Source organism: Dermacentor albipictus, unplaced genomic scaffold (genome assembly GCF_038994185.2).
Source record: "Dermacentor albipictus isolate Rhodes 1998 colony unplaced genomic scaffold, USDA_Dalb.pri_finalv2 scaffold_11, whole genome shotgun sequence".
Taxonomy (NCBI): domain Eukaryota; kingdom Metazoa; phylum Arthropoda; class Arachnida; order Ixodida; family Ixodidae; genus Dermacentor; species Dermacentor albipictus.
The window spans coordinates 6,506,037-6,524,576 of record NW_027225565.1 but is presented as its reverse complement, the minus strand read 5'-3'; the positions used below and the strand labels follow the sequence as shown (position 1 = coordinate 6,524,576).

General features: G+C 46.9%; 1 protein-coding gene across 3 annotated transcripts in view; it reads right to left on the bottom strand.

Moving 5' to 3' along the window:
• Positions 1-18,540, bottom strand: part of LOC139051257 (uncharacterized) — a 76,004-nt gene that overhangs the window by 23,795 nt on the left and 33,669 nt on the right. For all 3 annotated transcript variants that reach the window (XM_070528258.1, XM_070528260.1, XM_070528259.1), the window contains 3 exons: positions 10,298-10,377; positions 6,331-7,168; positions 4,422-4,805 (listed from right to left, as the gene is read on the bottom strand). In XM_070528258.1, the coding sequence (XP_070384359.1) occupies positions 4,422-4,805; positions 6,331-7,168; positions 10,298-10,375 (1,300 nt within the window). In that variant the 5' untranslated portion in view covers positions 10,376-10,377. The remainder of the gene's footprint in view (positions 1-4,421; positions 4,806-6,330; positions 7,169-10,297; positions 10,378-18,540) is intronic.

The following is an 18,540-nucleotide window of genomic DNA, read 5'->3' as shown; positions in this document are numbered from 1 at the left end:
TTTACAGCAGCCCTAGAAGCAACACGATGAGGTTTGGAGAGTTAGACAAAAACTAACTATAGCCAATCAGGCATTGGTGAAACTAGGAGACTAATGCACGACACCAGTGCTGGGGGTACAAAAAACGACACCGCGAAAAGCAGGAATCGATGGCCTGAGGCGCAAAGGGCCCACCTTACCCTAGTAACTGACGCACAAACACCCACCAGGATAGGCAATAGCGTCAGCATCGATACTACGCCGGATTTGACATTTATCAGAGCCACGCATGATGCCCATTGGACAAACACCCAGGAAAATCTTGGAAGTGAGCATTATATCCTTGAAACAGCAATAAACGGCGAACCCCCGCGCAGGAAAGGAAAATACCTCATCATGGTAGAATGGAAGAAACTCGGCAAAAAACGGAATATACTACTGCACTTGATTGACCCTGAACATGGTAAAACTGCACAAAGGCATAACATCAATAAGCAAACCCACGCATATGCAGACACACAAACTGAACCACTGAAAGAGGTCCAATCACTATAAATAGGAGACCTAGCGCAAACCGCGTTACCGCACTATACTGGAGAGGAAAACCTCGAACGGGGCGTGCCTGTAAAGTAAGCGGAAGTTAGGCGCTGCAGTACCTGCGCCCGAAATCCGCTCCGCGCCCCGATGGCATCAGCAACAAACTGCTACGGAATCTCGATGATCGCTGTATAAATCAAAAATGAAATTATGGGGTTTTACGTGCCAAAACCACTTTCTGATTATGGGGCACGCCGTAGTGGAGGACTCTGGAAATTTCGACCACCTCGGTTTCTGTAACGTGCACCGAAATCTAAGTACACGGGTGTTTTCGCATTTCGCCCCCATCGAAATGCGGCCGCCGTGGCCGGGATTCGATCCCGCGACCTCGTGCTCAGCAGCCCAACACCATAGCCACTGAGCAACCCCGGCGGGTTTCTATAAAGGCGATTACCCAATACGTGAACGACTGCTGTGAGAAGGGCGCTATCGCTCAACAATTGAAAACAGCGCATATAATCATGATCCCAAAACAAGGAAAAATGCTCAAGTTAGAAAATCTATGGCCGATATCATTAACCTCGTGTGCGTTACACACATACAGTTGTGTGTAAAGCCACAATAAGAGCATGCTATTGCTGTGCTTGCTCACCTAAGAGAAAGACTAGTGACGGATGATAAATGATACGGTAAAAAACAGTATATTGAAGCAGCTTTAAAAGGAAGCATTGCTTCATCTGACAAAAATTAGACAGGGTGACAAGTTATAAGATGTGTTACAATGCGTTTAAAATAAATGTCGCAATGGATATGAGGACATTCTAGTAAAATGTGCAGAACGGTTAGTTGCTCTGCACAATTAAGGCAGGTTGGCGAGTCTCCTCCGATTAAAAGAAGCACGAGTGTTCCGCGTGCGTGTGTGCGTCCCGTTCGTAATCTACAGAGAGCTACTTATCCGATAGCCTAGGAAGCTTCAGTGCCGGACTCTTCCGCAATTGTGGTTAGAATTATTTTTTTTTTCATATCCAGCTTTCTACCAGCGGTTTTGGAACCTCTGGCGGACAAATCTCTTCATATCCTGACTTCGAACCTGGTTCACATCTGTCACGGTACAAAACGCAACTTTTGTCGCATTCTGATCTACTAGTTCATTTCATAGCATACCACAGTGACCTGGCACCCAGCATAATACAATGGCTATCTTTGACCGGTGAATATACTTTAGAACAATTATTAAAAAAATTATCGAGAATTACGATACTACTTAATGTGAAATTTGAGCGCAGCTCTATACGGTGTTTTAATTTCGCGATATATTGGCTGGCGCCGACATTTGTCTCGTGCGGCACGTTGCAAACGAAGTGTGGCGTGACTGCCTCGCTAATCGGGAGATCGCGAGAGGCAGGGCGCGGGTGACGCGTGGGCGCGATTCACAGCAGCCGTCGCGCAGAGAGATCTCCGCTCATGCAGCACTTTGTTTCCATACATGGTACGGTGGCGTCACCGGTGAACACACAATGCGCGCTACTCTGGCGCAGTCTCGTAGCCATCATCATGCGCGGCACTACGCTTTCTTCCTAGCGCTTTCGCCATCCCCCTCTCCTGCCCTTCATGGTTCCACTGCACCCTCCTCCTCCACTTTCCTCCTCGCGCTCTATTCACTATCGCCGTCTTTCAACACCCACTGCGCTCCGCGTTCGCTCGGTTACGAGGGACGCCGACGCTCGCCGCAGGGACGGGCGCCCAAGAGCTGCGCGAGTGTTCCGGTTAGGACACTTAGTGAATCCGTATATATAACAGCTTGCTGTATTCTGTTTTCTAGGATATGAATGACGGTTAGGAGAATGCCGTAAGCTTTAGGTGTATGAAGGCTGCTGTTCTTATTCAATTACCGGCAGCTTTCAAGACTTGTATCGTGAGCTACACATGATACTGCTGTGGTGGATTTTGACACATCAGAGAAAAATGAAATTGATCGATACATGTATTCCAAGAATAAAGTGTTGCGTGATCGCTACACTTGGATTGGGCTTACTATTTATGGATTTGAAGGAAAATTAGTTTACTGGGCGAAGATCTCATATGAGAGCGATGCTATTGCCGTAACTTCCATCACGTCATTGAAGCTAATCTGAAGCTTATTTGCCACGGCCTTCACAGCCAACGGGAATGGTTTCGAAATGGACGGCCGATTTTCAAGCAGTTGTTTATAGAGAGGATCGCAAAGAAGTGATTTGCAGGGAGGTTTGCTTTGGGAGATGACATTCAGAGCAGATGTCACGGTTCGTTGCTCAGAACAATCTTTGCTGAGTAACTTCTGTTAATATTTGCCACGTCTTTTAGCCCTAGCTGCCTGCAGCGAAATCCTACAGCAAAACAAACTGAAGTAAACATTTTCTAACACAAATAAGTGTACTGTTAGGATTTCCGTCACAATATACCTTATTGCCTTTCTTTATTACTTGAAGAAATGTTACTTCTTAAATGTGAGTTACTAGATTTTTAATGAATTTTCTGTATAATATAAGAAACTATTTCACGCGTACAACTTCTCCAAAATATCGTAACAGAAAACTAATGGTGTACCATCTGCGTTGCAATACATGAGTAAAAAGTAGCACATGTCCTAAATAGAGAAGAGAAAGCGTCGCGAAGTCAGACGGGTCATCAAAATCGGCAAGCCCACTCAGCGATCACAATTGTTTGTGGATGACCAACGTGAAGCTGCTGAACGAAGGAAAATTCTGCGACTCGACCCACATGCCTGCGGTTTGTCTTTCCACCAGGTTAGTCAGAAAGTTGTCGAATTCCCTTGCTACAACGTGGCGCACAACGAAGCCAGGGTTCACGGGCTTTCTCACTATGGCCTGAACTCGAGCATGAGGCGAAAGTCTGCGCAGGTGAGAGCCAGCCTGGATTCCGCCCCCTCTCATCTGAGCTGCTCGTCCCCTCTGCCGCTTTTGTCTAAATTGTCTCTTGCGTCTTGCTGCTCAGCCCCGGCTCCATTTTCGCCAGAGGCTGAATGCAAGTAGGACTCGTTTGATGAGCTCCAAGTGATCATCAAAACAGGGCGACAGGATATTTGAGACTACTTTTTTTTTTAGATGAAAGTATGGCATCTATAAATCTTCGAAATATCAGTAAGCATTATAGCGCTCTAAATTTAATAACTTTTCTACAACCAGTTTCCATTTAGTTTCCCAGGAGGGGACCGTGTCGTGACGCCACGACAAAAGAAGTGGTCACGTGGGAGAAGGGCATCGAGACATTTGATACTCGCTCCGGCTCGCTCCTATGCTGCTACATCGGGCCGTTCGGGCCACACAAGTTATTTAACACTCCAGACAACTCATTTCACGCAAGAAGTAAACAGCCTGTAATATGTCCGTGCTCATTTAAAAATAAATCGCAGTGATGCAAAGAAATCACTCCAGAGGTGCTTTCGCCACGGCGATTCTCATAACCCCCACCTTGCTAGGGAACGTGAAAAATCTATCAATACTCGGTAAATCACAATCGATAGTGCTATCTACGAAGCAAATGTTGCTGCGAATGGAGCGTCAGAGGGAATCGCCGTTCTTGCTGACAGTCGCTAGAGAGCTGCGCGCTCACGCGGGTATTCAAGCGGTTTTCTTGCCTAATAACTGTAGTGCATGCGAAGAACGAACGCTGTTTTTAGCAGGAGAAACGGGGCGCCCATGAAAAGCACGTGAAATTTGAAATCACCTCTCCTCCACGCAATACCGTAGTGTCACGGTTAAAACATTTCTCTAAGACGCGTCCAGGCCTCCTTGAAAAAGTATCGTGCCTCTAAAACACTCATCGCGCAATCACACCCGCATGCCCGCGCTCGGCAGCGCAACGCCACAGGGGCGCGCACCAACGTGTCTCGAAGAGCCACGCACCTTCCGGCAACTCGGGCAGCAGCTGGCTGATGACCAGCGTCTGGCCGCGGTCCAGGGCCTGCAACCTGCGGTCCGCGCGCTGCCTCCTCTCGGCACTCGCTGCCGTGACGAACGTCCCGAGCAAGGCGGCAGAGTCGGTCGTGCTGATGTCGCGCGAGGAGACGAACCTACGTGGGGTCCCGTGCGGGGTGGAGTGCCACACGCGCAGAGGCCCTCTGGAGGTTCTCGCCCGTGCCCTCATGAAGCTGATGCTCGCCGAGTCGTCCGAAGAGAGACCCAAGGAGGGCGGAGTCTGGCCCCGCCCCAAGCCAAGCAGCGGGTCCTCCGCACTGGACGCCGGCGAAGGAGTGGCCAACAGCTTCCTGCGGACGCTACTCAGACGACCTGGGATTAGAGGACGAATACAATTTCTCGCCCATCCCTATTTGAAAGCACCCACATTCCTGTATGATAACACGGGATCGTATGTCGTTTCATATGAGAACTATGATGACAGAGAAACGTCAACATTGGTTGTGTAAGGGGCATACGCTTTCTATCTTTGTCCTCTCTCCCTGTCTCTCTCTAGGGATCGGTTTATACTCGAAGCCCGTCCGGTCATTCACATCACCATAACAAAAGAGCTTGACTGACTGTTGGAATCGGCCACTGCGGCTAGGAATGGAATTCGCGACCTAACGCTCAGCGGCAGAACGCCACCGTTCACTGAGCCGCCGATAAAGTCGCGTCAACCATTCAATTAGTGTCGATCGCCGCGAATTTTCGTTGAACACTCGACTGCATCCACTACAGAGATACTACTTGGAAGGGAGAGTACACCGCGACCGAAAGAGTTACACAGTATACGCGAGCTACGTGCCCTCCGTAGCAAACGTTCCCGTGTTTTTTTTTGCTAACTTCAAAAGGCTGTTTGCCACATGTACGCCTACGTTTCGCAGCGAAGGAACTGATGTGCCCCCTGTCACAGGGAACACATGAATGCAGGGCGCGAGCAAATTTGTTCCTTCTAGAAAATGTGGAAATGTAGGCATAGTATTCTCTCCGCTCTGTGTTATACAAGGTGTCCGAGCTATCGTGCACCAAGTTAAAAAAAGATTGTAGCCTTCCATGCGGGTGAAATAACTGCATGTCGTTAGCAGCAACCTTCAGAAGCGCATCTTACATATTTTGTGTTCTTAATTGGTTTGTAACGATTAATTAACTAGCGTTTTAGATATTATACCTACAGCAGTAGGGTCAACAATCTGCCATCCATCTGTTAGCAGGTGCAGCAATCAGTATAGAATTCTTCCGCTGCTTTTACTGTACTTTCGAGATTACTGATGTTATTAGCGTGCTTGTCTTTCAGTGCATATATCTTGGCCTGTACTATGCCAAGTTTTCTTGTCACTGATTTCATGCTGCGTCCATTTTTTTTTTTACTTTCTCACATTATAACTTCGAATATCCCTTACTTTCTCCTTGTTCATCAGTTTTGACAGTACTGTGGAATAGCGAGCTCTCCCAAATGCGACCATTCCCGATCCGATGGACTAACGTATTCACTGCCGAGCTACGCCTCTGAACGACGAGCGAGCGGAATTTAGCTACGATTGCGTCATGTGTGGCGCTATAACGGCGCCATCCGCGCACGCGGCACATGCGTGATTAATTGCTCTCCTCTAAACAACGATACCAAAGTAAGGTGCGTTGCAAAGATATAAGCGACAATGCTTTAACGCGTTTTCGTTACATCTGTTTCAGCAAGCGAACCCCTTTGAGAATTTTCAAAGGTGTTTCCACCGTGGTCCGCGTTTTCCTTTTTCTCCAATAGAGCATGGGCCATCTGTTCAATGAACATCTATTCAATCGAAGTTGTTTCCCGTCAACATGAAAAGGTAAAACATCACAAGGACACAGACAGCATCACCTGCTACGCTGCGGTCTGTCGGCGTTACGACGGACGAGCGTCGAAAGCTTCGCTTCCGGCTCGATTCGTCGCTGGAACTGCGGCGCCCGGAGCAAATTTCCTCGGGGAGACTGCGCTGCCTTTCGATCCTCTCCCTCCTCTTTCGGATGACGTCGGCTCTCGTGAGTGACGTGGAGGAGGCGCGCTCCGCGTCGCCGCCGCTCTCGCGGTCGAAGTCCTCCCCCCGGACGCTGCGAGGCAACGCGCCAGACGTCTCCCGCGCCCTGGAGAGCTGCGCGACGCGCCCGCTCGCACCAGCGTCGTCGTCGGTGCCCGAACTGATGTCGTCGACGCGGCCCTGCGACGCCGTCGGCGGCCGACCGACGTCCTTGTCGGCGTCGTCGCTGCAGACTGGCCTTTTACGCGAGCTTCGAGACACATGCGTGTCCTCGTCGTCGGAGCTCGAGACGACCGAGCCGTCCGCCAGTCGAAACAAGACTCGCCTGTGAGGCTGCGCTTTGCGAGGCGGCTCGCGAGGCGTCTCACAAGGCTGCTCTGGGAGGCCCGCCTTGCTGGTTGACGCTTCGGCAGAAGGCAGGACGACCGTACTGCTCGCCGACACGCGGAGCCCCCTGGGCGGCGGGGTGTTGGGGCTCAGCGAGCTGCCGCGCGTGCGGTACTCGAACGGCATGTAGGTGAGCTCGAACTCCTCGATTTCACGAAATTCCTCCGCCTTGGGGGCCAATTTATTCGCGATCCTTTCGTACTCGGCGCGTCGCTGTTTCGCGGTCAGGTTGTAGTACCACATCCAGGGGCACGAGTCTTCAGCCTTCGCGCGCTTTGCGTCGGCCTTCTCATCCTGCGTAAAGATAAAAAGATCATCGCAGAAACAATCGAAGAGCATTTTAAAACCAAACGAATGATGGTAACGGTGGCACAAATTATAAACAATTTTTTCTGTGGTATACACGGCACGAGAGTGACCACGACGGTGTGACGACGGTAGAATGAAGACGATGGAAACGACGCGGTGCGACGATGACGCCATCGTCACACAGACAGCATGACGAAAAAGCAATCGCGACAGCGTGCCGACTATGGTGAGATGGTGGACGCTGTGGAAACTGCGGTACACTCCTTTGCCAACAGGAAGGACAAGGTTAGTCAATTCGGGTTTAATGACGCAAAAGCGACTAAGGCCATGCTGCGCCAGTCACAGGCAGGGTGTAAAGGTATATGCAAGTTATACAAATTGCACAAATGTTTAGAACGACAGAAAGCTCAGCTAGTTGGTAAGGATTCATTATGCAAACTAGAAGTGAGGCGTGCAGACAGGACACAAGAGTAGAGAAGTGGACAACACGAACGCGGCGTTCGTGTTGTCCACTTCTCTACTCTTGTGTCCTGTCTGCACGCCTCACTTCTAGTGTGCACAAATGTTCCCGCCTCTATGTTTCAGTTTGTGGGCCTGTCAGAATAATGTGGTTTACTGAAAGCGATTCATGAAATTTCTCTTAAGTTGGTGGGCTTTCTTTTCGAAGTAGAAAATTGTTTGCTACATGTGTCTGCCCAATTCGAAGTCTACATAAGATTACCTCATAGAACCGTTCTTGGTGACTGCACGATTTCCACTCGCCAAGCAGGCGTTTAGTCACATGTAATTGTTATTTATGCACGAGTTAAATTCTTGTTGCCATTTTGATGCCAGGGCCTTACTAATCGCTCGGATACTGTCTTTGTATGGATGTGTTATGCGAGTTATGCCTTTGTGCGCTGCCATGGACGCGCATCTATCTGCTCCTTCATTCCCGGGTATACTAACATGGCTCGGGACCCAGTAGAATCATATGCTTCTTCCGTATTTATTATTAAAGGGACACTAAAGCCAAATATTACATTAAGCTAAAGTGATAGATTAGCCCTCAGGAATCTTTAAGGCGTCAAAATTATCGCGAATAGAGCCTTAATTATCGAGAGATAGAGGTAAATGCAAAACATGATTAGTCTCCCGCGGGGTATTCAGGTACTTGCCCGATGACGAAAGCACTCGTCAGTTAAATTCTGTCCCTAGCAGTCAACCACTCGCTGCACAAAACATTCTTGTATTGTATTATAAGACGAAATAAAATGCTACTTGACCAGTTCTATCTCACTTTTAGGAAAAATAACTCATTGAAATAACCCTGACAACGACGCGGGTGGCCGAAAGGTTTCGTTTACGCTCGACTCCGCGCCGCCCAGACTTTCGCGCTTCAGTAGTTATCGTGTAGTGCTGCTCTGGTTTTGCTGACTCGCGAAACTCGCACAAACTGCAAGCAGCAGAGAATTCAACTTCCACGTGATGTCGCGGGATGCCTAAACGGTATACGCCACTTGACCAAAGAGCAGCTGCAGCGCCGAATCCGCCACTCTGTCTTGGCTCGGTGCCGCCGTCTGTCGGGCGCCGCCTTACTCACCGACGGCAGCAAAGGGTAACTATGGTGGCTAGGGTGGTGATGGCGTATGCAACGTCACCACTCCCCCGGTTGGGTGGCGGGAGATTCGAATTGCGATAAAGGTATACGGACCCTTCAGATGCAATTTTTTCGCAAGCTATGTATTTTCTTGGCAAGAGACAAGCGTTGCGAGGTTTCAGGAATGTTATTTAAACAGTCCACATCGACTTAGTATTTGCCTTTAGTGTCCCTTTAAAGACCATGTTTAAGAAATCGCCAAGGATGGGTTCAGACGCGGAGTTTAGAGCTCTGAGTGCACTTAACGAATCGGTATAAATGATAGCATTCTTCTGCTTAGTCGGCGGTACTTTTTTGACTGCCGTCCATATCGCATAAACTTCGGCGGCAGACTGAACCGAAATGATTTATCCGAATGCTATTTTCGCAATTTTTCGTTATGCTTTCGACACCCACGTATACTTGCGCTTTAGAGCGGTCAGTGTGAAATTCCGTGTAATTTTTACATTTTTCTTGAACAGCTGAGAACACTTGTATTTTGTATTCTTGCGGGGTGTCTTCTTTAGATGCGTTAGTGTCCAGTCACATAGCTGTGTGAAATTCCACCATGGGGGCAATCTTTGTGGCTTTTAAGGAACCTCCAGGATCTCTTCAGGAACATCATAAGTGAACAGTATTCCTCGTGTCGTAAGGGGCCGAATCACGTTATTTGTGTAGTGTAAGCTTGAGTTGCATTGTGTCACGATGTTGTACCATATGTGCTGCGGTGATGAACGAATTCTAAGTACGTAGGAAAAAGTGAGTAACCCTCGGCGCTGCTGTAAGAAAGGCTCATTACAGTCAACGTATAAACTTGGGGCAGGTGATGTTCTGTAAGCACCACTTGCCAGTCGCAGCACAAGGTTATGTACTGGATCAAGTCGTCCAATGTAAGGGTGTCTGGCTGAGCCATAAGCTACACAGCCGTAGTCCAGGAAGCGGAACGTAAGATCTACGTAAGATGCTACGTTCCGACCGAACGTAAGGGGCACGCTCGGTCAGATTCCAAGTGCTTATGGGATAACTCTTTCAGAATATTTACCGCTTTATTTGCCTTAATTTTCGTTGTCGTTCTATGGGCCACGAAGCTTTAGAACCGGGTCTAAGTACAATCCACGTTTTTGCGAGAATAGCACTGTAAAAGTTTTTTTAGTAGAGAAGCGAAACCCATTTTTCTCAGCCCATTGTATTAGCTTTTTGTGATCTGGAGCTTCCATTGTGATTCGGAGCACTATCTATGCCTGCTGCATAGACAGCGAGGCAGCCTACGCAACATGGTGTGTAGAAATTCTAAGAACAGAACTGAAACAGCTAGACCAATGATTATATGGCCACCCGATTCAAAGCACATCAACATCCTATGGCGACGCCCATTAAAAAAAAAAAGTTTACTTTCCGTATGCCGGTAGATACCGCTCCGGATGCCCAGGGTCCATAACACGGCTCAATTATTCCGCTGAACTAAGCGGTCAGGTTCAGTACACGACAGCACTCACCCAGGGCCTTGAGAACCGTGGCAGGATGTCTGAAGTGTCGCTGTCGGCCGCGTCACTTGAGTCGCTCCAATCGGACATGACTACCAAATGAAGAACATGGATAGGAAAACATTGACAGACTCGTTTACCAATTGTATATCGTAGAGTTACAGAAACCGACGGCAACCCTAAAGTGTGCCATGTTTCACGGATACATTGCCATAGTACTAATGCCATGCACTGCTGAATGAGTCGCGGCCGTTCGGTTTGAATCGCAGGGGTGGGGTATGCTGCACTGATATTCAAAGGGTGTTGACGTGATCATTTAAATTATTCATTTCTGGCATTAAGCGAAAATCCGAGACGTAAACCGTAGAAAAAAATTGCGACACGCCACACAAAGCCATTAATAATTTAGTGTAACAGCTTTTTTTTTTAATTATGGGGTTTTACGAGCCAAAACTTTCTTATTATGAGGCGCGCCGTAGTGGAGGACTCCGGAAATTAAGACCACCTGGGTTTCCCTAACGTGCACCTAAATCTAAGCAGACAGGTGTTTTCGCATTTCGCCCCATCGAAATGCGGCCGCCGTGGCCGGGATAAGATCCCACGACCTCGTGCTCACCAGCCCAACACCACAGCCACTCAGCAACGACGGCGGGTATAACAGCTTTTCGACAGCCAGTTTCGTTTCCAGGAGAATACTGTGTCGTGGCGTGTCATGTCTCAATGTGCGAGCTGGACATCGCGACGTTTTGGTACCCACTCGCGCTTATGGTCGCTCACGCACACACATGTCCCCTCAAACTCACTGGCTTTCATTCTTAGTCACGTTAACGGGGACTGACTGCAGTCCATACGTCAACTCACGCCTTTCGTCACTCACGAACGCCTTTGACACGAGTATGCCGACCTATATATGCGCATATATACACATATACACATATACACATACACATATACACATATACACATATACACATATACATATATACACATATACATATATATATATACATATACACATATACATATATATATATACATATACACATATACATATACACATATACATATACACATATACATATACACATATACATATATATATATACATATATATATATACATATATATATATACATATATATATATACATATATACACATATACATATATACACATATACATATACACATATACATATACACATATACATATACACATATACATATACACATATACATATATATATATACATATATATATATACATATTACGTACGCCCTATTAAAACATAGCTAAAACCTGCTCACGACATTGCTCCACATAGCTACCAACGGGCGGTAAAACAGGAGAGAGCCTATTTTGACAGCGCTTTGTTTCGTCACACACATTGCCCCTCCCACATCTCGCCGATCGCTGCGACTCAGCGACGGCCGTCGAGGCGGTCGCTGAGCGACGGAATTCGCTGTGTCGCTGACTGAAAATCGCACTATGTGAAACAGCCTTTTCATGACTCGCATGCCTACAGCATACGGATCACGCCAACGGCGGTAACTCGCCTGGAGAGTCCTTATAATTGATATCGCAATAATGTCAAGCACGCATATATCGCGAAATACGCTCGATGTTAACGTATAATTGCATGCCTCTCGCTTAGTGATCACGCGACCAGACTTGCCTGAGATGTCTTTTTATTATGTTGATCTAATCCCATTACGGAAAAACACGATTGAAAGCACGTACCGGTGAATTGTGGCTGTAATTTCATGGTTAGCGATCCTGAGTCGAGAGAGTCACATACGTAATGGTGGTGGCGTCCTTGCTCACTGACTTTTGCTATTCTGATAGATCGGCTTTTCACTTGTCCACGTGCCTCCCCTCGTTTTCTTTCCAAGACGGGTTTGTGAGCAACTATACGCTGACCTCTTACCGTCTGGTCGTATGGTCACAGGAATTTCGTTGTGGGGAATCGGTTCGCTTAGCATTAGTCTCGCCCTGGTTTATCACTAAGTATTTTGTCCATGTTATCGACACTGCGCGCCTTCGTAGTGTCCACTAGGGGAGGTGGCTTGGCGTAGCGCCGGAGACATACATTTGCATGTTTCGGTAGACCCGTAATAGCTCGGTGCCGTACTGTTCGAGCTTACGTACATACTTGTTTGGTGAAGTTAGCTTACATGCACCCGTACTTCGCTCGTGGTGCTAGTTAGGACCGCTAAGCAGTCTATGTGACAACGTCCGTGCAAGCACCTCCGAAGCGTGCGCCTATCCGCTAGTTGATCTCGGACTAGTTTACCGCCTGCGTTATAGGTTGTTGAACCACATTTACATGTTACGCGTCTCGTGTAAGGGAATACCTAGGATGCGATAAAGGTTTATAGACTCTGGCCTTTGTAGTTCTGAGTCACTTAGTTCGGCGCGAACTTTGTGTCATTCTAATGACGAACCTTAGGAAAGAATCTAGACCCCTGCCCTTTCCACAACCAGGTTACGTAGACAGAAGGTCCTTATCAGCAAGAAAATTTTCAACAATTAGGCTCATTACCTAAAATGAGCTAGTTAACGAAACTAAAATTTCATTTGCAATAGCATCGCGGAATACCAGAGAAAAGGTCCAATTAGCAGCTTGGGACGACCAGGACACCCTACATACACCGGCATAACGTTAGTTAACGGAAAATACTGCAACCTCATAACACTGTTGAATACAATAACGCATACTACACAGGCACATATAGATACCTTTGTGTGGGTATTATATAAATGCTATCGTCATCTTTATGAAAGGGAACCCTCGAGAGCTCGGTTAATGGCTTCGTCGGCTGCATATTACGAGGCGCCGCAGAGATACGCGAAACCAAATGAAAAAATGGCGGTTCCTTCTACTGCCTACATCCCTCCTTACACGTTTCCTTCCTACTGTGTCGATACAGCTCGCGAAACAGCTTATATATACTAACTAAAGCTCAAGAGCGGAGAAGAACGCGACAATCCGACATGGCGATCATGACACCACCCACTCACAGTTCACTCCCGTTGCTTCGGACGCAGATGCAGTGCTTCCACATCAAGTTCGAATGAAAGCATTCTTGATTCGCAGGCCTGCCATAAACATTTGACGAGAGTGCGATGATGATCCGTATTTGTTGTTGTCGCCTTGAATATGGCACGTACCCACTACGGGGGATCGGCCAAAGTTGGCAACGGAAACATAGGATCTTGCTTCCCGTTATATCGGCGGTCTATACCACCTATATTTAAATAATAATGATTATGAATTCTAAGGAGTATTTGAAATGATATCGTCAATTTTTGATGCAGCCCCATTTATAATATAATGAGATCCAATTTAATAAGAATAGTAGGCGACCCTAATCTCTGACTTGGGTGTCTCTCAGTGGCACTCGCACCTCGGCGTTCTTCAGGTTAAGCAAGCGAACGATTTTCCCTTGGCACGATATGTGCGCTAAGAGCGAGGAAGGATGAGGAGGAAGCGCAGCGCTCGCCACTTGGCGGGGCGTAGCCCCCTAGCGAGCGGCGCACGAAGCGCACTATACGCGCCCTCTCCGGTGCTGACGTCAGATGTAACGAGCGCACACGCAGCTGTTGTGAGCAAGCGAGCAAACAGGTGCACGCCAGGAGAGGAGAAGAGAGAGAGAGAAGGGAGAAGGCCCCATCCGCTCTGCTAGGCAGATGTTCAGTCTTTGCCAGGCAACTTTTTTTCATTAATTAGCCGGTTATATATCACGCCACGCTCTTGCGTCTGACGTAATCAGTGAGTTCAATGCTTCCGCTTTCTGCTTCCGTGTTTCCAGGAATTTCGTCAAAGTCGTGCTCACGTGGCGGTTCTCTAAAGTCTATAGTTCTGTGGTTTGGTGTGCGGAAATCAGTTGTTTCTAATTAATTAGGATTATTTCAGACACTCCAGTAACTCAGATTGTTACTAAACTTATGCTGATATCGCATCTATAATGAAACGCATGAATTTTGTACTCTACTATATTTTTTTCTGTTTCTTTTTTATTTGGAATATCATCCCCGGTCGTCTCAGGAGGTGAACGTGAAGTGCTGCACAAGAAACAGGAGTGTCACTCGATGCTCGTGCCACTAAAAAGGTGTTGCCACTAATAAGGAAAACCGTGTCAGTCTTCCTCTAGAAATTACGTACTCATGCACAATCTGACACTTGCTTTCGGGCTCAACCAAGTGTGCTCGCACCATAATAAAATATTAAGCATGAAGAAGAGGGTCAATACGCAACAGGGGTTGTTGTAAGTAGGCTTTTCGTCAGGCATTCCGGCAAAAAAGGAGGATGCACAGAAGGGTCGATGGTGCGCGCCCACACCTACACATGTAGATTTCACGGCGTTATTCGACACCGTAGAATAGTGATAGAAACTTCACACTGTCGTGAGGGACATGACCGTACATGCAAGGAGAACGCTAAATGTCTAAAGTTTTGGTATAATGCCAAGCTGTCTGCAATCTGATAAAGTACTAGTCGACAATGTCCTGGTATGTACAATAACCAAATTTCTTTAAGATGACGTGGAACAAAAAATGTGCAGCGACCTGTGCAATAGTTAATTATTTGTGCATTCTAACGACATAACTGACAGACAGTCTGCGAGCATTAATGTAGTTTGTCCACATTGAAGTTTATTTTGTAGCCGAGCAAATTTCCATAAATTTGGCAACAAAAATTTGAGTAAAATCCGGAAGACGGATAGCAAAGCACCACGATAGTGATTCAGAGCAAATGTCAACTGCCGATCTCTAATCCTTCCGTGAGGCGTCCGTGGACACCATACTTCGTGTGAGGCAAAATCTTCCAGGTGCTCATTCAAGAGTCCGACTAACACCTCCATGCCTACGAGCTTAGCATTCCTTGGAAAAACGGAATCAAGCTTACAAATGTTATTCTTCTATGGAATTGGTCATAGCATGCACGTACCCAGGGGGGGGGCCCGGGGGGGCCCGGGCCCCCCCCGAAATCAAGTGGCCTACCCCCCCCCCCCCCCTGCCCACCCCACGCCACCACTCCTCACACATTCCTATAGCGTCGCCAGATCATTGTTGAGACTTGGCAGCTGGTTATCGGTCAGCATTATGCTGCCTTTTTCACTCCTTTTAGATGGCGGTAGTTATCGGCATCTCTTGTAATGTGAAGGACAGTTTTCTCGTAGATTCCGCACCCGCGCGATTAACTTGAGATGCGTTCAGTTGTCACCATCTATTCAACCGTCACGCGCATAGCTGTTGCTTTTATTAGTTCAACCTTCTTTGTTTAGGCTGATCCTGGGACCAGGAGAGGGATGCGGCTGTTACTCAGCTGGTCTGTACCCTCATGGAACGAGTTGCGGCCGGAGAAAACACCAATTGCGTTTAACTTTTCCCTTTGCTTCATTATTTCCTTGAGTTACGGCTCGTCGCGACGCTGGCAGATGCCCGGAACCATATACACGTGATATGGGTTAGATAAGGTGGAAAATAAGATAATGTGAAAGAGCGCGTCCATCATGAAACCCTGCAATAACCCTTAAACCCATAAGCAAGATGACTGTCGCCCATTACCTCGCCTGTTTTTCCCTAATTGTATAGCACTTTTCGTGCAAAATTGGAAACTGGAAACAAAAATCTCAAGGAGTTGAGAAATTAAGCGATCTACTAAGGGAGAAAGCCAAGGCAACAACCAAACTGCAAGCAAAAGCGAATAATAAAAAGTTAAGCATTGTTTATGAGAATATTTATGGATCAACATATTTTTATTTAAAAAGGAAGTAGAGAAAACGCCGCCGGAAGTGGAGAATAATTACTTGCTTTGGATGACGCTTCTACAGTTATCGGTCGAACCGCCTCACGTAGCCACTTCTCTGCTGTGCTTATGTGGGTGTTTTTCTAACCTTTCACGGTGAGCGCAGTACGTCTAGAATCGCAGAGTCCTGCGCTCTACGCGGTTGTATGGGACTGGCGGCTACACAGCGTTACGCAATTCGCGGAACTGTCAAAACTGATCCACAAGGCGAAAATAACTGATATTCGAAACTATAACATCAGAAAGACTGAAGAAGCTGTAAAACAAATGAACGCAGCCTGAAATCAGTAAAAAAGAAACCTGGCATAGGACAAACCATGATGTATGCACTAAAAGATAAGGATAATATCATAAGCAATCTCGAAGATATAGTAAAAGCAGCGGAAAAATTCTAAGCTGACCAGTATACAGTACCCAGAGGGGTCACGATACCTCACTTAGAAACAGTGATGAACAGGATACAGAAACTCTCCTATAACTACCGATGAGGTCAGAAAGGCCCTGCAAGACATGAAACGATGAAGAGCGTCAGGATAAGGTGGAACAACAGTCGATTTAATCAAATATGGAGGAGACATAATGCTTGGAAAACTGACGGCTCTTTATACGAAGTGTCTATCGACTGCAAGGGTCCCAGAAAGCTGGAAGAATGCAGACATTATACTAATCCACAAAAAAGGAGACGTTAAAGAATTGAAAAATTATAGGACCATTAGCTTGCTCCCAGTATTATATAAGATATTTACCAAAATAATCTCCAATAGAATAAGGGCAACACTAGATTTTGTCAACCGAGGGACAGGCTGGCTTCAGGAAGAGATACCTTACAATGGATCACATCCATGTCATCAATCAGGTTATCGCGAAGTCTGCAGAGTACAATAAGCCTCTCTATGTGACTTGTATAGCTTACAAACATGCATTTGATTCAGTAGAGATACCAGCAGTCTAGAGGTACTATTTAATCAAGGACTACAGAACGCTTACGTAAAAAGCTTAAAAAATATGGCTACATGCGTGTGGTATTTGTTTGTTTGAACGAGGTGCGTGGGCGCCATCACTCCAGAAAAGAGGAGGAAGAACGAACTGGGCTCGCGCTGTGAATCTAACCGGTCAGCGCTGCAACTTTTTTGTAATTATAATCTGTAAGTAGTTTCTCGTCTTACTGACTCGTCCTTCGCGTAAGAATATCTACAGAGGTTCTACAGCTACCTTATTTCTACACAAGAAAAGCAGGGAGATACCTATAGGGAAAGGGGTCAGACAGGGAGACACAATTTTCACTGCGTGCTTAGAAGAATTCAAGCTATTAAACTGGGAAGGCTTAGGAGTAAAGATCGACGGCAATTATCTCAGCAACCTTCGGTTTGCGGCTGACATCGTTCTATTCAACAACAATGCAGACGAGTTACAACAAATGATTCGTGACCTTAACAGAGAGAATGTAAGAGTGGGGTTGAATATTAATATGCAGAAGATGAAGATAATGATAAATAGCCGGGCAAAGAAACAAGAGATCAGGATTGCCAGTCGGCCACTAGAGACTGAAGGAGTACGTTTACCTAGGTTAAATAATCACAGGGAACCCTGATCATGAGAAGGAAATTTACAGAAGAATAAAAATAGGTTGGATCGCATACGGCAGACATTGCCAGCTCCTGACTGGAAGCTTACCATTATTATTGAAAAGTAAGGTGTGCAATCAGTGCATTTTGCCAGTGCTGACATATGGGGCAGAGACTTGAGAATAGGTTAAAGACCGCGCAAAGAGCGATCGACCGAAGATTGCTAGACACAACGTTAAGAGAGAAAGAGCGGTTTGGATCAGAGAGCGAACGGGTATAGACAATATTCTAATTGACATCAAGAGGTAAAAATGTAGCTGAGAAGGTCATGTAATGCGCCGGTTAGATATCCGTTGAACCATAAGGGTTACAGAATGGGTACCAAGAGAAGGAAAACGCAATCGAGGACGACAAAACACTAAGTGGAGTGATGAAATTAGGAAATTCGCGGGCGCTAGTTGGAATCGGTTGGCGCAGGACAGGGGTAAAGGGAGATCGCAGGGAGATGCCTTCGTCCTGCAGTGGACATAAAACATGATGATGATGATGGAGGTGGTGGGCCCCCCCCTCCCCCGAAAAAAAATCCTGGGTACGTGCCTGGGTCATAGGTTACCCAACCTTACAGTTAACCATAGGCTTTAAGTATTTTTTCCGGGGGGGGGGGGGCAGGACACACACACACACACACACACACACACACACACACACACACACACACACACACACACACACACACACACACACACACACACACACACACACACACACACACACACACACACACACACACACACACACACACACACACAGTGTCCCAGCTAACTTGCACCGTTATTTTGAAAAAAATCTATGCGTTCTTCAAAACAGAAATCGCGTGG